The sequence below is a fragment of the Callithrix jacchus genome, chromosome 1 (assembly GCF_049354715.1).
Source record: "Callithrix jacchus isolate 240 chromosome 1, calJac240_pri, whole genome shotgun sequence".
NCBI classification, from domain to species: domain Eukaryota; kingdom Metazoa; phylum Chordata; class Mammalia; order Primates; family Cebidae; genus Callithrix; species Callithrix jacchus.
The window spans coordinates 214,238,081-214,257,940 of record NC_133502.1 but is presented as its reverse complement, the minus strand read 5'-3'; the positions used below and the strand labels follow the sequence as shown (position 1 = coordinate 214,257,940).

At 40.0% G+C, this 19,860-nt stretch overlaps 1 protein-coding gene and 1 long non-coding RNA gene across 7 annotated transcripts in view; one reads left to right on the top strand and one right to left on the bottom strand.

Annotated features, from left to right (window-relative positions):
- Positions 1-19,860, top strand: part of ATXN10 (ataxin 10) — a 174,567-nt gene that overhangs the window by 46,889 nt on the left and 107,818 nt on the right. For all 6 annotated transcript variants that reach the window (XM_035273342.3, XM_035273336.3, XM_035273323.3 and 3 more), the window contains one exon: positions 11,771-11,936. In XM_035273342.3, coding sequence (XP_035129233.1) covers positions 11,771-11,936 — 166 coding nt within the window. The remainder of the gene's footprint in view (positions 1-11,770; positions 11,937-19,860) is intronic.
- On the bottom strand, positions 672-2,459 carry LOC118147423 (uncharacterized). Its single transcript, XR_004733859.3, has 3 exons — positions 2,363-2,459; positions 1,391-1,504; positions 672-1,056 (listed from the first exon to the last, which is right to left on the bottom strand). It is a non-coding gene; the product is annotated as an uncharacterized LOC118147423 (long non-coding RNA).

The following is a 19,860-nucleotide window of genomic DNA, read 5'->3' as shown; positions in this document are numbered from 1 at the left end:
GTATTTAGCATTCCATATAGGGTATTCTGTGCACAGGACTGAAAAGCTGTGCGGTTTCTGAGTTGGCACAGACTCTCTAAATACATGTTTCTGTGTCGGTAATGGTTTTAAATTGGTTGGTTAACATTATAGCTTAGCCACAATAGGCAGTGATTTATGGAGGGGTGCAGAATCCAGGTTGGTGCCATTATTCAGTAAATGCATGTTAAGAAAAACATTAAGAACAAGATCTTATGCATGTGCCTGGATTTTGGAATAGTAATTTATGTAGCTGTGTATTAAGTTGCATACTTGAGGTGTGCTTATTTGTTTATGTCATGGGTATGATTATTTGTGATGCACTCTGCTAGGTGTGTAGGTTTTTGATGGATAATTCAGACTAAAATAAAATGGATACCCATCCACAGTGTCACAGTTACTGTAGTAGGAAAAGCAGTGACCTAGGAGTTCTGAGACTTTGGCCCTGTGCCTTGCTATGATTATAGTTCTTTATGTGACCTTGTTGGGATTCAGTTGTGTATGTGTGTGTGTGTGTGTGTGTATTTTTTTTCTAAACCTCCATGGTAAGGCACAAGGGATTCAGTTTCTTCACCTGTAAATGAAGGGGATTGGATAAAATAATTTGTAGGACACTCTTCATTTCAGTAGCACACATTTTTTCTTACCTTATTAGAAATATTGCCTTAGGAAAATAATCTTTATTCAGAAACTGCAGATCTAATGATCAGAATCTTGTAAAGGTGTTAATCTTTTGATTATAGTCACGAGTTTCAGTGGTTTTGGACTTTTTAGTTTGTGTTTAGGTTGCAGTAGTTAAGCTTCATGTACTTTTTGTTGTCTTTTGCTAATTAGGTCATTTTTCTTCTTTAATATCTTTAACAAAAAGGAAAAGCTTATGCTTTTAAAGTCATATGAAATACCAAGTTCATAAGTCCAATTCCAGTGCTTCTTTCCACCTCTCTCTCTCTTTCTCTCTCTCTCTCTCTCTCTCTTTCTCTCTCTCTCTCTCTCTCTCTATATATATATATCCCCTTTGTGGATAGAGAATTATTTGACCTAAAAGAAATAATACAATACACAGTGCAAAAAATTAGTAACTTTTTCTAGTAAGGAACAACTGAATACAGGAAGAATGCAGTTTCATTGCATTTTAATAGTCAAGCTGATTATTTTCCATAGCCTATCTAAATTAATGATTTATTACGTAACTGCATGGGGATAGCAGACTAAAAATGTTCTGTTTTTATTGATAAAGTTGTATCAGGTGTGTCCTTACTTCATTCAAGGTTCTGCTCAGTTGTCACCTCCCCTTGCCCCTGCTTTATTTTTCTTCAGAGGAGATGGGCTGTCATTTAATCACCTCATTCATCCATCGTGTAGTGTCACATACCTGCTTGTTATTGTAGCACATTTCCATTAGACTGTTGGTGCCCTGAGGGCAAGGATTCATCCCTTTTTATTCTGCATTCCACATTTCCAGTCAGTGGTTGGCACATAGCAGGTGCTCAAAAAGAGAAAAAAAAGTTTTCCAGTGAAAGCATGAGTGGATGAATGAATATTCTTTCTCAATAAAGTGTTCGTCTAGTACACTGATTAATATTACCTGCTAAGTTGGAAACCTCAAGGTTATCCTTAGCTTCTTCACTTTTAACTTTTTAGTCCATGCTGGTCAGTAAACCTTATCAGTTATACATAAGACCCTCTCAAGATCTTATGTATTCTCTTTTTTTGTCGCAGCCCTGGTTTACCCTGTGGAATCTTTGACTAGATTTTGACAATAGCTTTTGCCAAAAAATTGTGGTAAATCACACATAATATAAAGTTTGCTATTACAACCTTTTTTTTTTTTTTCTTTTTATGGAAAAAGTAAAAGACAGGGTCATGCTCTGTTGCCCAGGCTGGAGTGCAGTGGCTACTCACACATGTGATCATAGTGCACTAGAGCCTTAAACTCATGGCCTCAAGCAATCCTCCCACCTCAGCCTCCCCAGCAGCTGGGAGTACAGGCGTGAGCCACCATGCCAGACTGTTATTGTAACCATTTTTTAATGTACAGTTCAGTGATGTTAAGTATGTTCACATCGTGCCAACCTCTAGAACTTTTTCCTCTTGTATATCAGAAACTCTGTACCCATTAAACAACAAACTACAGGGATCTACCACTTGGTACCCATTAGGATGGCTACCATCAACACACTGAAAATAGCAAGTCTGGGCAAGGATGCGGAGAAGTCGGAACCTGTGCACTGTTGATGTGTCTGCTGGTGGGAATGTAAAATGATGCATCCGCTGCCTTAGTCTGGTCTCTGCTGCCATAGCAGAGTACCGGAGAGTGGGTAGTTTACAAAGAAAAGAAACTTACTTCTAGCAGTCTGGAGGCTGGAGAGTCCAAGAACATGACACTGGCATTTGGTGAGGTCTTTGTTGCTGTGTTACCCCATGGTGGGAAGTGAGAGGGCAAGTGAGTGTGTGTGAACATTACTGAGACGCAGTCCCTGCCCTCATGTGAGGTAATAACCATGCATTGTTATGTACGGGAATGAAAGTGCTTTGTAAATTCTTAAGCTTTTTTCTTGTGCTAGTTCTTTTCATTGTTGTCAAAATTAGTTGACTTCTTCACCTAGAGGCTGGTAGTCTATTTGGGCAGGTTACTTGGGGAAATTCTGGATATAGACTCATCATTAATTCATGTGGCATGATTCAGCAAAAATGAGAGCCTACATTTGCATACTTGTCGGGTCTCCCTTCCAGGTGAATTGAAGTGAGTATTAACAGATTGGACTAGCTGCTCATGGTAAACAGCTCATGTGGTTTTCCGGTTCATGATCTGTATGTACAGCACAGTAGTCAAGGATAGATGCTGCCACTTACTACTTTGGTCGAGTTAATGAGGTTAATAGTAGTAGCTACCCCCTGGAATGGTTGTGGTAACTGATTTTTTTTTTTTTGGCATTAGAAAGAGTTCAAATGCCACCTCAGTACCTCTGTAATCCAGGGCAAATACCTTGACCTGTAACGTGAGCTATTGCTGGTTCTGCTTCCGTGCTGTTACTGCTGTTACCGCAGCTACAAGTGTACCAGCTACTACTGCTATGCTGAGGACCTTGCCTTTTTCTCCAGGCAGTACCGCTGTTATGTCTGCAAGTCACCGTGTAGCCCTTGTCACTTAATCCTCACAAACACTGTGAAATAGGTATTATTCTTGTTTTCCATACTGGAGTTCTGAGGCCCATAGTTCCAGCTACTCGGGAGGCTGAGCCAGGAGAATCACTTTTACCTGGGAGGTGGAGGTTGCAGTGTGCCGAGATCACCACTGCATTTCAGCCTAGGCAGCAGAGCGAGACTCCATCACATGGAAAAAAAGAAAAGGAGGAATCATAACTTTAAGGCAGACTATGTAAGTACTGTGTTTAATCAGGAGAGAGTTCGAAATAGAATGCTAATGACAGCCAGTGGTTGAGAGATAGAATTATGGCTGCATGGCTCTGCATGGAGGGTGAACTCAAGGGTCTGGTGAACTCAAAGTAGCCTGAACGATGATTTCTGGGTTAAAGGAGCAAGACTTTCACACCGATGTGTAATAATTCTGGACAGCTAGCCTCTAACCCCTTTTGCATCCTTCACACCGGAGTGAGTGAGTCAATGAGTAGCTAGGTTACTTAGAGCACTTGCATTCTGTTACATTTTCAAGGAAGAGGTAGGGGGAGTGATGGGAACCATTAGAAGGTTTAAATGGCAGCTGACTTAATCTAAATAGGATCATTTAACCAAGGACAGTGTATTCTGAGGTGGTACTCAAACTTAGTTTGTACTTTTATATATTTTATATTATATTTCTGACTTTGCCCCCTTCTGTCCTTTGAAATCACTCAGTACCGACATTGTTAGATCTCTCATCTTGTAACCATATAAAGCTGCATCATACAGGCGGCATCTGCTTGGCCAGGGAGAAGTTGAGCCAGAGGAGGCTGCCTGGGTGTCTCTGTGTCAGGCAGGCAGCATGTGCTTCCACCTCTCCTCAGCACTTGCACCTCTCCTTGCGCTGCATCTGCTTGGACCCCCGGAATGTCCTATTGTTGCTGAACAACTTTAATCTCCACCCGCTTGGGGCCCACCCTTCTTATCCTCACCTCGGGACTGCGGTTTCGGGATCTGCCCCTGATTCATGATCTGCACTGGTGTTGGGTTCTTTTCCCCAGCTGTAATCCATCTGTTGTCTTTCTCATTTCCCTGCATTCCTATCTGTGGATACCTTAACACTCACAAATCTGATAAACTTATTTTCTGTTTCATTACCTATTCAAGTAATCGTGAACTAGGTGCCAAATTCCCTGAAGCCGGGGACCCTGACTTCTACCTAGCAGTAACTGCTGCATTATGTAATCCAATTTACAAGGAATATCTTTAGAGCAGGCATTTGGGTCACATGGTGGCCCCTTTCTTAGCATTCCCTGAAAGTTATATGTGTATATATATGTAGGTAGTTAGATTTACTTGTGATAGAGATATGTATAGATAGGTATGTCTATATTTTATATAGACATAAAATTTCAATAGTTTTTGGGATACAAGTGGTTTTTGGTTACATGGATGAGTTGTATAGTGGTGAAGTTGGTGATTTTAGTGCACCTGTCACCTGACTCGTATGTGTATATGTATATATATATTTTTCTTTTTGAGACAGAGTCTTGCTCTGTTGCCAGACACCAGGCTGGAGTGCAGGGGCGCAAGCTCAGCTCACCGCATCCTCTGCCTCCGGGGTTCAAGCAATGCTCCTGCCTCAGCCTCCCAAGAAGTTGGGACTACAGGCGCGCGCCACCATGCCCAGCTAATTTTTGTATATTTTAGTAGAGACGGGGTTTCACCATATTGGCCAGGATGGTCTTAGTCTCTTGCCCTCGTGATCTGCCTGCCTCAGCCTCCCAAAGTGCTGGGATTACAGGTGTGAGCCACGGCGCCCGGCCTGACTAGTGTATATTATACCTGATAAGTAGTGTTTATTCCTTACCCTCCTAACCTCCCTGCTCTGACTCTCCAATGTCCATTATACTACTCTGTATATCTTTGTGTACCCATAGCTTAGCCCCACTTGTAAGTGAGAATGTACGGTATTTGATTTTTCCATTTCTGAGTTCTTCATTTAGAATAATGGCCTCCAGCTGGGTGCAGTGGCTCACACGTGTAATCCCAGCACTTTGGGAGGCCGAGGAGGACAGATCACTTGAGACCAGGCTGGCCAACATGGAGAAACCCCGTCTCTACTAAAAATACAAAAATTAGCCATGCGTGTTGGCACATGCCTGTAATCCCAGCTGCTCGGGGAGGCTGAGGCATAAGAACTGTTTGAACCCGGGAGGTACAGGTTGCGGTAAGCTAAGATCACGCTACTGCACTCCAGCCTAGAAAACAGAGCGAGACTCTGTCTCTAAAAAAGGGAAGAAGAATGGCCTCCAGCTCCATCCAAGTTGCTTAACAAGACATTATTTCATTCTTTTTTATGGCTGAGTAGTATTCTATTCTGTATATATATTGCATTTTCTTTATTCATTCATCAGTTGATGGATACTTAGGTTGGTTCCCTATCTTTGCAATTGTGGATTGTGCTGTGATAAACATACATGTGCAGGTGTCTTTTCCTTTGGGTAGATGCCCAGTAGCGGGATTGCTGGATTGAATGGTAGATCTACTTTTAGTTCTTTGAGAAGCCCCCATGCTGTTTTTCCATAAAGGCTATGTATACTGTTTTACGTTTCCCCCAGCATTGCATATGCGTTCCTTCTTCACCACATCCATGGCAACATCTATTGTTTTTTTAACTTTTTAATAATGGCCATTCTGGCAGGGTAAGGTGGCATCTTGTGGTTTTAATTTGCATTTCCCTGATGATTAGTGATGTTGAGCATTTTTTCATGTTTGTTGGCCGTTTGCGTATCTTGAGAAATGACTATTCTTGTCATGCCCACTTTTTGATGGAATTATTTGTTTTTTTCTTGCAGAATTGTTCAAGTTCCTTGTAGATTCTGGAAATTACTTCTTTGTCAGATGCATAGTTGCAAATATTTTCTCCCATTCTGTTGGTTGTCTGCTTACTCTGATGATTATGTCTTCTGCTGCGCAGAAGCAGTTTTGTTTAAGTAGGTCACATTTATTTAGTTTTTGTTCCATTTGCTTTTGTGATCTTACTCATGAACGCTTTGCCTTGGACACTGTGATAAAGTGTTGTTCCTAGGTTTTCTTCTAAAATTTTTATGGTTTCTGGTCTTAGATTTCAATCTTCTATCCATCTCGAGTTGATTTTTGTGTATGGTCAGAGATCCAGTTTCATTTTCCTACCTGTGACAATTCAGTTTTCCCAGAAATGTTATTGAATAGGAGGTTCTTTCCCCAGTTTATGTTTTTGTATGCTTTTATGGAAGATCAGTTGATTGTAAGTATTTGGCCTTATTCTGTTCCATTGGTCTGTATATCTACCTTTGTATCAGTACAATGCTGTTTTTGTTACTATAGTTCTGTAGTATAATTTGAAGTTGGAGTAATGTGATGCCTCTAGAATTGTTCTTTTTGCTTAACATTGCTTTGTCTATTTGGGCTCTCTTTTGGTTCGATGTGAATTTTAGGATTATTTTTCTGATTGTGTGAAAAATGATGTTGGTATTTTAGTAGCAATTGTATTGAATCTGTGTATTGCTTTGGGCAATACGGTCATTTTAATAATACTGATTCTTCCAGTCGATGAGCATGGGATGTATTTCCATTTGTTTGTGTCATGTCATCTGTGATTTCTTTCAGCCGTGTTTTATAGCTTTCCTCTTAGAGGTCTCACATCTTCTTGTTACGTATATTCCCAGGCATTTGTTTTTTTTTGCAGCGATTTTAAAAGGCATTTTGTTCTCGATTTCTCAGCGTGGTTATTGCTGATGTGTAGCACTGCTACTGATTTGCGTACATTGATTTTGTAACCTTTGACTTTACTGAATTCACTGATCAAGTCTAGGAGTCTTTTAGGTAAAGTCTTTAGGGTTTTCTAGGTATGTGATCATATCATTGGCAAACAGAGAAAGTTTGACTTCCTCTTTTCCAGTTTGGATGCCCTTTGCCTGATCGTTCTGGATAGAACTTCCAGTCTTACACTGAATAGAAGTGCTGAAAGTGGGCATCCTTGTCTCGTTCCAGTTCTTAGGGGCGATGCTTTCATCTTTTCCCCGTTAAGTATGAGATCGGCTTTTATTATTTTGAAGTATGTTCCTTCTGTGCCTAGATTTTTATTGTAAAGGGATGCTGGATTTTGTTGAATGTTTTTCTGCATCTGTTGAGATGATCATGTGGTTTTTGTTTTTAATTTTGTTTATGCGATGAGTCGCATTGACTTGGTGTTTGTTGAGCCATCCCTGCATCCCAGGATGAAGCCCACTTGGTCATGGTGAATTACCTTTTTGATGCGCTGTGGGATTCAGTTTGCTGTTATCTTGTTGAGGGTTTTTAAACCTGTGTTCACCAGGGATAGTGGTCTATGGTTTTCTTTTTCTATTCTGTCTGTTCCTGGTTTTGGTTTCAGAGATACTGGAATGAGTAACTCATAGAATGAGTTAGATAGGATTCTCTCTTTCTCAACCTTTTGGAATAGTTTCGGTATGCTTGGTGCCAATTCTTTGAATGTCTGGTGGAATTTGGCCATCTATCTGTCTGGCCCTGGGCTTTTTGTTTTTTGGCAATTTTTGTTATTACTGATTAAATCTCACTAGTTGTTATTGGTCTGTTCAGGTCTCCTAATTCTTTCTGATTCAAGCCAGGAGGATTGTATGTTTCTAGAGATTTGTTCATTTCCTCTAAATTTTCTAGTTTGTTTGCTCAGAGGTGTTTATGGTGTCTTTAATGATCTTTTGTAATTCTGTGGTGTTAGCCATAATGTCTCCATTTCTGTTTCTAATTGAGCTAATTTGAATTTTCTCTCTTCTTGGTTAGTCTAGCTAATGGTCTATTGATTTTATTTATTTTTCAAAGAACCAGCTTTTATATTTTGTATTTTGATCTTTTGTTTCTACTTCGTTTAGTTCTGCTCTGATCTTTGTTACTTCTTTTCTTTTGCTAGCTTGGGGTTTGGCTTGTTCTTCTTGTGACAGGGTGGTGCTCTGTCACCTAGACTGGTGTGTGGTGGCACAGTCACCGCAGCCTTGACCTTCCCTGGCTGAAGTGATTCTCTCATCTCAGCCTCCCAAATAGCTTGGACTACAGGCATGCACCACCATGCCTGACTGATTTTTTAACATTTTATAGAGACAGTATTTTGTCATGTTGCTCAGGCTGGTCTCAAAGTTTTGGGCTAAGCAATCCTGCTGCCTCTGCCCCTCAAAGTGCTGGGATTACCGGTGTAAGCCACCACACCTGGCCTAGTGTGTTCTTGGTTCTCTAGTTCTTTGAGGTATGATATTAGATTGTCAACTTGTGATCTTTCGGACTTTTTGATGTAGGCATTTAGCACTGTAATCTTTGCTTTTAGCACTGCTTTTGCTGTATCCCAAAAGTTTTGATAACTTCTATCACTGTTACCATTTATTTAGAAGAACTTGAAAATGTCCATCTTGATTTCATTGTTGATCCCAAAATCATGCAAGAACAACTTATTTAATTTCCATGTATTTATGTAGTTTTGAGGGTTCCTTTTGGAATTGATTTCTATTCTTTTGTGGTTTGAGAAGATACTTGATATAGTTTCCCTCCCCTCCCCTCCCGGGCCCTCCCCTGCCCTCCCCTGCCCTCCCCTGCCCTCCCTTGCCCTCCGCTTTCTTTTTGACTGAGTGTTGCTCTCTTGCCCAGGCTGGAGCGCAATGATGTGATCTCGGCTCACTGAAACCTCCTTCCGCCTCCCAGGTTCAAGTGATCCTCCTTCCTCAGCCTCCCAAGTAATTGGATTACAGGTTCCTACCACCACTCATAGCTGGTTTTTTTTTTTGGTATTTTTAGTGGAGATGGGGTTTCACATGTTCAGCAGGCTGGTCTTGAACTCTTGATCTCAGGTGATCTGCCTGCCTCAGCCTCCCAAAGTGTTGGGATTACAGGTGTGAGCCACCATGCCTGGCCAATATATTTCGCTTTTTATTTTTTTTATTTTATTTATTTATTTTTTTGAGACGGAGTTTCGCTCTTGTTACCCAGTCTGGAGTGCAATGGCGCCATCTCGGCTCACCGCAGTCTCCGCCTCCTGGGTTCAGGCAATTCTCCTGCTTCAGCCTCCCGAGCAGCTGGGATTACAGGCACGTGCCACCATGCCCAGCTAATTTTTTGTAATTTTAGTAGAGACGGGGTTTCACCATGTTGACCAAGATGGTCTCGATCTGTTGACCTCGTGATCCACCCGCCTCGGCCTCCCAAAGTGCTGGGATTACAGGCTTGAGCCACCGCGCCCGGCCTTTTATTTTTATTTATTTATTTTGAGACGGAGTTTCGCTCTTGTCACCCAGGCTGGAGTGCAGTGGCGCGATCTCGGCTCACCGCAACCTCCGCCTCCTGGGTTCAGCCAATTCTCCTGCCTCAGCCTCCTGAGTAGCTGGGATTACCGGCACGCACCACCATGCCCAGCTAATTTTTTGTATTTTTAGTAGAGACGGGGTTTCACCATGTTGGCCAGGATGGTCTCGATCCCTTGACCTCGTGATCCACCCGCCTCGGCCTCCCAAAGTGCTGGGATTACAGGCGTGAGCCACCGCCCCCGGCCATATTTTACTTTTTAAAAAATTTATTGAGACTTGCTTTGAGGCCTGTCATGTGGTCTGTCTTTTCTTAGATCTAGTAATGGTTTTGTGAATCTGGGAGCTCTGGAGTTAGGGGCATATATATTTAGGATTGTCTTCTTGTTGGATTGATCCTTTTGTATTATGACCTTCTTTGTCTTTTTTTTTTTTTTTTTAACTGTTACTGCTTTAAAGTCTATTTTATTTCATGTAAGAGAAGCTATTCTGCTTGCTTTTGGTTTCCATTTACATGAAATATCTTTTTCCATCCCCTTTACTTTTGTTCTGTAAGACTCCTTATGTTTTAGGTGAGTCTCCTGAAGACAGCAAATACTTGGTTTGTAAGTTTTTTTAATCCATTCTGCCAATCTGTATCTTTTAAGTGGAGCAGTTAGATGATTTATGTTCACCATTAATACCGAGATGTGAGGTACTGTTCCAGCCATCATGTTGATCGTTCCCGAGATGTTCTGTGTGCTCCACTGTGTTACTGAGCTGTGCATTTTATGCTTTCAGGAGATTTCATTCTGGCACCTGTTGACTTTTTATTTCAAGCTTTAGAACTTTTAGCCTCAGTTTATTTATTTATTTATTTATTTATTTTTTGAGATGGAGTTTCATTCTTGTTACCCAGGCTGGAGTGCAATGGCGCGATCTCGGCTCACCGCAATCTCCGCCTCCTGGGTTCAGGCAATTCTCCTGCCTCAGCCTCCCGAGTAGCTGGGATTACCGGCACGTGCCACCGTGCCCAGCTAATTTTTTGTATTTTTAGTAGAGACGGGGTTTCACCATGTTGACCAGGATGGTCTCGATCTCTTGACCTCGTGATCCACCCGCCTCAGCCTCCCAAAGTGCTGGGATTACAGGCTTGAGCCACCGCGCCCGGCCAGCCTCAGTTTATTTTTAAAGATTATATGGAAATAAAGGAAAACAGAAGTTCTCTAATACTGTGCACAACTGAGTGAACTGTATATTTGTTTTATTTTGGATTAATTATTGCCACAAGCAATCTGTGGTTTTAGGAGTTCTGAAAATTGCTAAGGTCTGTAGTTGATTTTTCCAGACTGATGATATTTCCCATCACTTGGCCACAGTACAGGAAGCATTTGGTATAGTTTTCTCCCTTACTTGAAGCAGTAAATAATTCAAATTTTTGTCTTGGTAAGAAATGTTCCATGCCTAATTTGAGTGTATTTACCTTTATTTGCTAATAAGCAGTTTAGATATTCGCGCCCTTTCTTCTATAGAAATAAATGAGAATTATACATACAATCCAAATCAAAATACAATTTTGAGCAGATGTCCTAATTGATTTATGCTAGATAGATTGACCTATGTATTATTAATTTTTCCTAGAAGAAAAGAGATGGTTGAAAAGAAATATTTATTTGGTAATTTATATATTGACATAACAGTGGCACAGTCTTGGTCTTAAGATTTGTGTTTTTGTAAAGTAAAACAAATAGTAAAGTTTCACAATGAAGACTGTCAAAGGAATGCTTCAAGCGCCTGGCTCAAGGCACAGATTGAATCCTGGCGTAGACTCTCAGTGGTTCTGTGGCACTGGACAAGTTAATTAACCTCACCAAGCCTTATTTACCCATCTTTAATGTGAAACTAGTGACAGTACCTGCCTCATGGAGTTTTTGTAAGGATTAGATGATACAGTGCTTAGCTCAGTAGAAAATAGTGATAAATGTTAACCCATTTCACTTTGCTGTTGCTGTTACTGTGGATGTGGTTATACAAAAAACTGAGCATTTCTCAAATGTTGACTTAATGTTGAAAGTAATGGATATAAAAGGTGAATTAAACAATTCTAGTTTCTGTGGCCAAGTCATATCAAAGAGACTAAGAATTTAAAAAATAGGTGATTGATGAAGATTACCTTTATTCATAAAATGTTTTTTCTAGCTGGACATTATAAGCAAGGTAAGGAATTTAAAAGGCTAATATTCCCTGAAAGTTGCTTCCCTAGGTATCTTTAGCATTGTGTAATTTAAGTATCACAGATTCATGCAGAAATCCTTTATGTTTTGCAGAGTTACACTCTTAGACCTTATGATAGCCAAGCTAACGAGTGAGGAGCCACTCACCAAGGATGACATCCCTGTGTTTTTACACCATGCTGAGTTGGTCGCAAGCACCTTTGTGGATCAGTGCAAGACTGTGCTCAGGTTGGCCTCTGAGGAGCCTCCAGATGATGAGGTAAGGGAGGCACATTTCCCAATCTTGGGTAAAAGAGAATGGATAGATTTTCTAACTTAGCCAAGTTGTCTATGAGAATTTTTTTTTAAAAGCTTTTAAAAATATTATGTAAGTAATGTATCCATATATAAGAATAGTTAGAAAATTTAGTTAAAGGAGAACAGTGTTCTTATTCTTACCATCCAGAGTCAGTGACTTAAAAAAATTCTGGTTAATGTATTTTTCTAAACAGATGACATCAAATATGTGCACACATGCGTAGACATGTGCACATATGTATCTATTAAAAGTGGGGCCTTTCTATGCCTTCTGTTTGCAAGTCCCCATTTTCTCTTCTGAATGTAAGCTCTAGGAGGGCAGAAAGTTTGACTCTTTTGTTCATAGTACTGTGTATACGACAGGCACTTAGTATTTGCTGAATGAGTAAATAATACATTGTAAATGTCTTTTGAAAATGCCAGCACAGTTTGGGCATGGTGGCTCACACATTTAACTCCACTTCTTTGGGAGGCCAAGGCAGGAAGATCGCTTGAGTCTAGGAATTCTAGATCATCCTGGGCAACATGGTAAAACCCCATTTCTGCAAAAAACACAAAAATTAACTGGGCATAGTGGCACATGGCTATAGACCCAGCTACTTGGGAGGCTGAGATGGGGGGGGCGGTCAATTGAGCCCAGGAGGTTGAGGCCACAATGAGCCATGATTGCCCCACTGCACTCCAGCCCTGGTGACGGAGTGAGACCCTTCTCTAAAAAAAAAAAAAAAAAAAAAAAAAGAAAGCCAACGTAACATTTCAAATAAAGAATTTCCTGTTTATTTGTCCATATCCCTGTAGCTGGATATTTCGGTTGTTTTTTGAGACAGAGTTTCGTTCTGTCACCCAGGCTGGAGTACAGTGGCACAATCTCAACTCACTGTAGCCTTCGCTTCCTGGGTTCAATCATTTCTCCTGTCTTGACCACCCAAATAGCTGGGATTACAGTTGTGTACTACCATGCCCAGCTAATTTTTGTATTTTTAGTAGAGATGAGGTTTCACCATATTGGCCAGGCTGGTCTTGAACTTATGACTTCACGTGATCTGCCTGCCTTGGCCTCCCAGAGTGCTGAGCTTACTGGCATGAGCTACCAGGTCTGGCCTTGGTTGTTCTTATTTCTACTTATTTTAGATAGTACTGTAGTGTATGTTTTTATAGTTACATCTTTGCACAGTTCCACAGCTATTATCCTAGGACATAATCTTAGAAGTGAAATTGCTATGTATAAGGATATCACATGTTTAAAGCTCTTGTTACATACTTCCAGACCGCTTTCTAGACAGTTTGCTGCTTCTTTCCTTTATAGGAGATTCCTAGTTGTGTACTGTCCTGGTTAATTATTTAAACTATTTTTTTTTCTTCTTATGCCTGCCTTAGATCATTCGGGTCTTGTTTTACTTAGGACGTGGAAGTGAGCTTATGTTAATTCTCTTTCCCTCAGAACTTTCCATTTTTATCTGTTCTCCCTTTCTTCTGTCATAAAGTTAGAATTGTTCTTTCTCTGGACCACTCAGCCATAAAAAGGGATGCACTTGTGATACAACAACAGGGGAGAATCTCAGAAGTGCTGAGGGAGAGAAGCCAGACAGACTGGAGAACATGCTGTTCCTATTTCTCTGGGTTCGGTGGCAGGCCAGACGTATTGGTCATGATAGGAAACAGAGGAGATGTCACCTGGGTCTGGAAATGAAGGAGTGGAATTGATTGCAGAAGGACATGAGGGAACTTTCTGGATAGTAGAATGTGACACATAACTGTATACCTTGACACAACTCTGTACTGTATACTTAAGTTGGATGTATTTCATTATATGTATATTATACCTCAGTAAAGCTGATTTAAACACATTTTAATGATAGATGATAGAGAGTTCCTTTGTGTGCTGAAGGGAGTGATTGATGCTGGAATCACTGTTGGCAAATGGATGAGACTGGAGGAAAGGGATTGGAATACAAAGTGGATACTCATTCACTGTCCACAGGCGGGAAGGTGGAGAATATGATCCATAGTGTTTCCTGGAGAGTGATGTGTAATACTGTGAAACTGGTAACTACTTTTGTAAGTGCAGCTCATGGTTATGGCTGCTTGGCCACAAGAATGTATTTCCTTTTTTGTGAATATACTTTTGTTCAAGATGATTTTGCTGTTGATTTTCTGTCCTTTGTCATGTTGACCATGTTAGGTCTTAATAATCATGCTGTTACTTTAGTTCTCATTTTCTGTGATAGGAAAGAAAGGTCTTTATTCAGGGGCTTGCATTTACTTTCTGGAGATAGACTTGCCTTTGTATCCAGCAGGAGGAGCAGTAAGTCCTGCTTAAGAAAAGTTTTATCAGTTCTCTAGGAGACAGAAAAGGCAGATCACATCTTTAAACTTTTCAAGGCACCTCCGTTTAAAGTACAGGTGATTTTCAGTATTGTAGTGAGAAATTCCTGGATTAGCCTTTCATATTTAGGAAAATTTATATATTTTCTTCAGACATTTTTTTCTCTATGCTGGGAAGTATTTTTATATATTAATGGAATAAAAAATTGTAGACTGGGAACAGTGGCTCACACCCGTAATCCCAGTACTTTGGGACGCCAAGGCCTGTGAGGATTGCTTAAGCCCAGGAGTTGGAGACCAGCCTGGTAACATAAGGAGACTCCATCTGTACAAAAAACAAAGAGTTAGATGGGCGTGCTGGTGTGCGCCTAGCTACTGGGGAGGCTGAGGTAGGAGGCTTGTCTGAGCCCAGAAAGTTGAGGCTGCAGTGAGCTGTGATCACAGTACTGCACTCCAGCCTGGGGAAGAATGAGACCCTGTCTCAAAAAAAAAAAAAGTCGTAGGCAGTTTTCTTTTTTAAAGCCAAATTAATTTGCTTTTGGAAGTTTATTGAGCTGTACATTTATGACTTGCGCAAATTACTGTAGATATGTCATATATATATATATATATGACATATCTACAGTAACTTTTAAGAACAAATTACATAAATATATATATATATTTTTTTAAAGAGAACCCTTCTGCCAGTATTTAAATGTGCCAGATAATAATCAAGTGTTATACTGGAGCTGGCCTGTGCTGACTTCTAAGAGTTGATTATTAAGTGCTTAGAAATTTGTGAGCTGATCGTTAAATTGTTGCTACCTTGAAATCATCCATGGTGGAAGTAGTTCTGCCATGGAAACCAGCAAATGCTGCAGATCACGGCTTTCTACCTGCCGCGTCCTCCCCAGCCATCTTCTGCCAAACCACTGCATTTACCTATTTGTGAGCTTTTTAGAACAAGGTAGATACTCAGTAAAGTTATCAGTGCTGTCACTGAAAAGTGAGAATGGAAATGGTTGTATTTATAGGATGTTTTGTGTTTTGTTTAATTTATGTAATTGTTTTGTTTTAAAATCCCAAGGTCTTCTTCCTGTGTTTCTTTATAAAAATAGTTTTGGGTGGGCGTGGTGGCTCAAGCCTGTAATCCCAGCACTTTGGGAGGCTGAGGTGGGTAGATCATGAGGTCAAGAGATCCAGACCATCGTGGTCAACATGGTGAAACCCTGTGTCTACTAAAAATACAAAAAATTAGCTGGGCACGGTGGCACATGCCTGTAATGCCAGCTACTCAGGAGGCTGAGGCAGGAGAATTGCCTGAACCCAGGAGGTGGAGGTTGCGGTGAGCCGAGATCGCGCCATTGCACTCCAGCCTGGATAACAAGAGCGAAACTCCGTCTCAAAAACAAACAAACAAAAAATAGTTTTGGGTTCTCCTGTTAATGGACTTATGCCTGTCCTTTGATACATTTTGTGTACTTGTTTCCAGTTTTTGATATATTTTTGTCAGTTCTGAATCTTGTTCACTTGTAGCAAGCCTTGCCTTTTCTCTGAAAGCTTAAAAAACATTCTTTTTAGCTTTGTATTTTCTGATACCCGTATATTACAAGAATTGTCCTCAGGTTGTGGGATTTGCGTTCTGTTTTAATTTTTGCAACCCCAATTTAGGCCATACTGTAGTATCTGTTATGCAGTAGGTGTTCAATACATATTTAATACAAATTCTGTAATACTGGGATTTTCCCACATGTGAAGGGCTTGAATTTTGGTATTATGCAAATAATATTTGCTTTGTTCTTAAAAATTATTGAAGCTGAAGTCAGTGAAACGTAAAGTTACAAAGTTTCAGCTGGGTGTGGTGGCTCATGCCTGTAATCCCAGCACTTTGGGAGGCCGAGGTGGCAGATTACCTGAGGTCAGGAGTTCGAGACCAGCCTGACCAGCATGGTAAAACTCCATCTCTACTAAAAATACAAAAATTAGCCAGGAGTGGTGACAGGCATCTGTAATCCTAACTACTCGGGAGGCTAGGAGACTTGTTTGAACCTGGGAGGTGGATGTTGCAGTGAGCCGAGATCATGCCATTGCACTTCAGCCTGGGCGCCAGAGTGGGACTCTGTCTCAAGGGGAAAAAAAAAGTTACAGAGTTTCCTGCTTTTTCCCCAGCCTTCGTTTGTTTTCTACAAATCTATCTGCATATCCTTTTTTTGTTTTCTTTTCAAAGGTCTTTTTTGTATATACACACTTATATGTTTTCTGTTTCCATTTTTACCACTATTCTTCAACTTGCTGTTTTCACTTATGATATAACTTGTACATCTTTGCACTTTAACATGTATTCACTGTATGTTTTTAATAGTTGAAAATGTTTAGCTTTATAGATGCATCATCATCTTTTTCCTTTGTTCCCTGTACACACTTCAGTTGCTTCCACGTTGCTTTCTTTTTTTTCTTTTAACCTTTACAAATAATGTTATAGTGAACATCCTTGTACAAATTTTGGACAAGTAAATCTGAGATTATAAACTCCTGGAGTGGAACCGCTGTGTCAAAGAATGATGCGTATTTAAGAACTTCAGAGGTTTCTAAGTTGTACCAGTGCAGCACAGGACTGCATGAGCTACCCTTTGCACATCTGATTTCATTACTATTGCTCGTTAACGTTTTTCAGTGACCATTATGTTTGTTTTGCATATCAGGTTATCTTTTAAAATGCATTTATTAAAAAGCATTTTCTGGAAATTAATCTTTCTGTCACACGTATAGTAAACTTTTTTAATGTAGTTAATTTTTGTTTGAATTTATTTCTGATGTTCTCTTAGTCTTTTAGTTGTTTTTATTTCGTGTTTAATCTAGTTAAGCTTATCAATTTTATCCTTCTGGCCTCTGGATTTTTCTTTTCTTTCTTTTTTTTCTTGACAGATGACAGCCAAGAAGACTTTTCTTGTTGGTAAATTCTCCTCTTTGATTGTAGAAATATACACCTCCGGAGTCTAGTTCTTTCAGTACTTAGTCCACAGTTTTTATTTATCTAGAATGTATTTTTGAGTAAAGAGTGAGTTATGGATCTAAATGAATTATTTATGTCTTTTGACTATCCAAAATTATAAAATCTTTCGTGTGAGACTGAGTTTGAGTCTTGATTTCTTCTTTAACAGGTGTATGATCTTGGAAAAGTTACTCATTCTCTCTCTGCCCTCCTTTTTCTTAAAATGGGTTGTATTATTATTATTTTTTTTCTTTTGAGATATAGTCTTGCTGTGTTGCCCAGGCTGGAATGCAGTGGCACTGGCTCAGCTCACTGCAGCCTCCATCTCCTGGGTTCAAGTGATCATCCTGCCTCAGCCTCCCAAGTAGCTGGGATTACAAGTCCCCACACCGTGCCTGGCTAATTTTTGTATTTTTAGTAGAGATGGGTTTCGCCGTGTTGGCCAGGCCGGTCTTAAACTCCTGACCTTGGGTCATCCACCTTCCTCGGCCTTCCAGAGTGCTAGGACTATACGCATGCGCCACTGTGACCAGCTGGGTTGTATTTTAGTATAAGTGTTTAATATGCTGATTGGTACCTAGTTAATGTTCCCTAAATGTTATCTGTTTGTGATTGTTTCAGTACCATTTAGTGAATAAACCTACCCTTTCCACTGATTTTTTTTTTTTTGAATTGAGACAGGGTCTTGCCCTGTTGCCCAGGCTGGAGTGTAGTGGTACAATCATAGGTCACTGTGTTCTCCAGCTCCTGGGCTCGAGGCTGTCTCACCCACCTACATCATGTCCTAAATTCTTCTATTTATTTGGATCAATTACTGGTTCCCTCCAAATAAGTTGGAAGGAACCAGTAAGATGTTAACAGCTGGAGAAGGGAGAGTTCCGGGAGGTATGTGTTTATGTGCAATGAAGGAACACTGAAATGAACATAGAAGTAAATGCAAAAACTCATCTATGCAGAAAACAGCTGCAGTCCAGGCAGATAGAACTAATTTGCATTTTAATGGGCAGGAATAATTCTGTATTATTATAAGTTTTCTGTAACTTACAAAGCTGTAAAATTATTCAAAGATACTACGTGGCAGTGTTAACTGAGACAGGTGAGCTAGACAGGAGACTAATCTTTTTTTTTCTTTTGCTCACTTCAGAATCTTTCACAATGTTCTCTTCATTTGCTTTTTTTTTTTTTTCTTTTTCCCTCTAGTGCCTCATTTAATAATATAGTTTCATAAGACTTTTAAATATCTGGAAGGGGAGTTTACTCATTAATTTTTTTTTTTTTTTTTTGAGACGGAGTTTTGCTCTTGTTACCCAGGCTGGAGTGCAATGGCGAGATCAGCTCACTGCAACCTCCGCCTCCTGGGTTCAGGCAATTCTCCTGCCTCAGCCTCCTGAGTAGCTGGGATTACAGGCACACACCACCATGCCCAGCTAAGTTTTTGTATCTTTAGTAGAGACGGGGTTTCACCATGTTGACCAGGATGGTCTCGATCTCTTGACCTCGTGATTCACCCGCCTCGGCGTCTCAAAGTGCTGGGATTACAGGCTTGAGCCACCGCGCCTGGCCCTAATCTTATTTTTTAAGAGTAATTTTTTCTGGCTGTTCTTCCATTACTAATTTCCAGATGCTCATTAAAAACACTTTATAAATAAAAGGATTTTAATGATTGAAATTGGGGATGTGTTAGGTGAGGATAGATTAATTTTCTATTAGGTTTATTTTAGTTAATATCATAGAATTTAAGAGCTGGAAGGAAACTTCCAGTTAATCTCTTCCAACCTCTAATTTTATTTCTGTCATTTTAACGTGGAATTTCAAACACAGACTAAGAAGAAAGTGTACTTAAACTCCATATGCCATCAGCAGCTTCCCGCTCATCACCATTCTTTTTTCCACCACAGTTCCACTCATTCGTAAGCCAATTGCTGTGGACTGAACCAAAGCTCCAGTGTATTTCATTGGTTACTCTAAATGATAAGGAGTCTTCAGACACAAGTGTAATTCTGTGAGCACATCTAAAATAACTCATAACAACATGAATTATTAATTAAGTAGTATTCAGATTTTCCCCATCATCTAATAATCATTTTCAAGTTTATTTTGTTGAAACAGCATATGGATAAGGGGCCGTATGTTGCAGCTGATTGACCTAACTTCACTCTAGTGTGTAGGTTTCCCTTTCCCCCTTTTTTCCTTTTTGCTACTTATTTGTTGGAGAAACCAGGTGGTTTTTCCTGTAGACTTTTCTAGATTTCACATTTTGATGAGTATGTCCCCAGGGTGGCACTTAATGTATTCTTCTTTACCTTGCATTTCCTATGAATGAAAGTTAGTTCCAGAGGCATATTCAGATTTGGGTTATTTTTTTTGGTTCGTTTTTGCAGTGATGTTTCATTGTTGGTGATACCTACTTTCATCAAGAAACACCCGAGGCTTGGTTATTGCAGTTGTTAATTACCTGGATCCGTGAATTCTTTAGGTGTTGGAAAATGGTGGTATTTTAATGTTATTGTTCATTTGCAGGAATATTTTTTAAAGAGAAACTTTCCCTAGTAAATTCTTGGGTTCTGTGAGGTACACTGGATGAAGA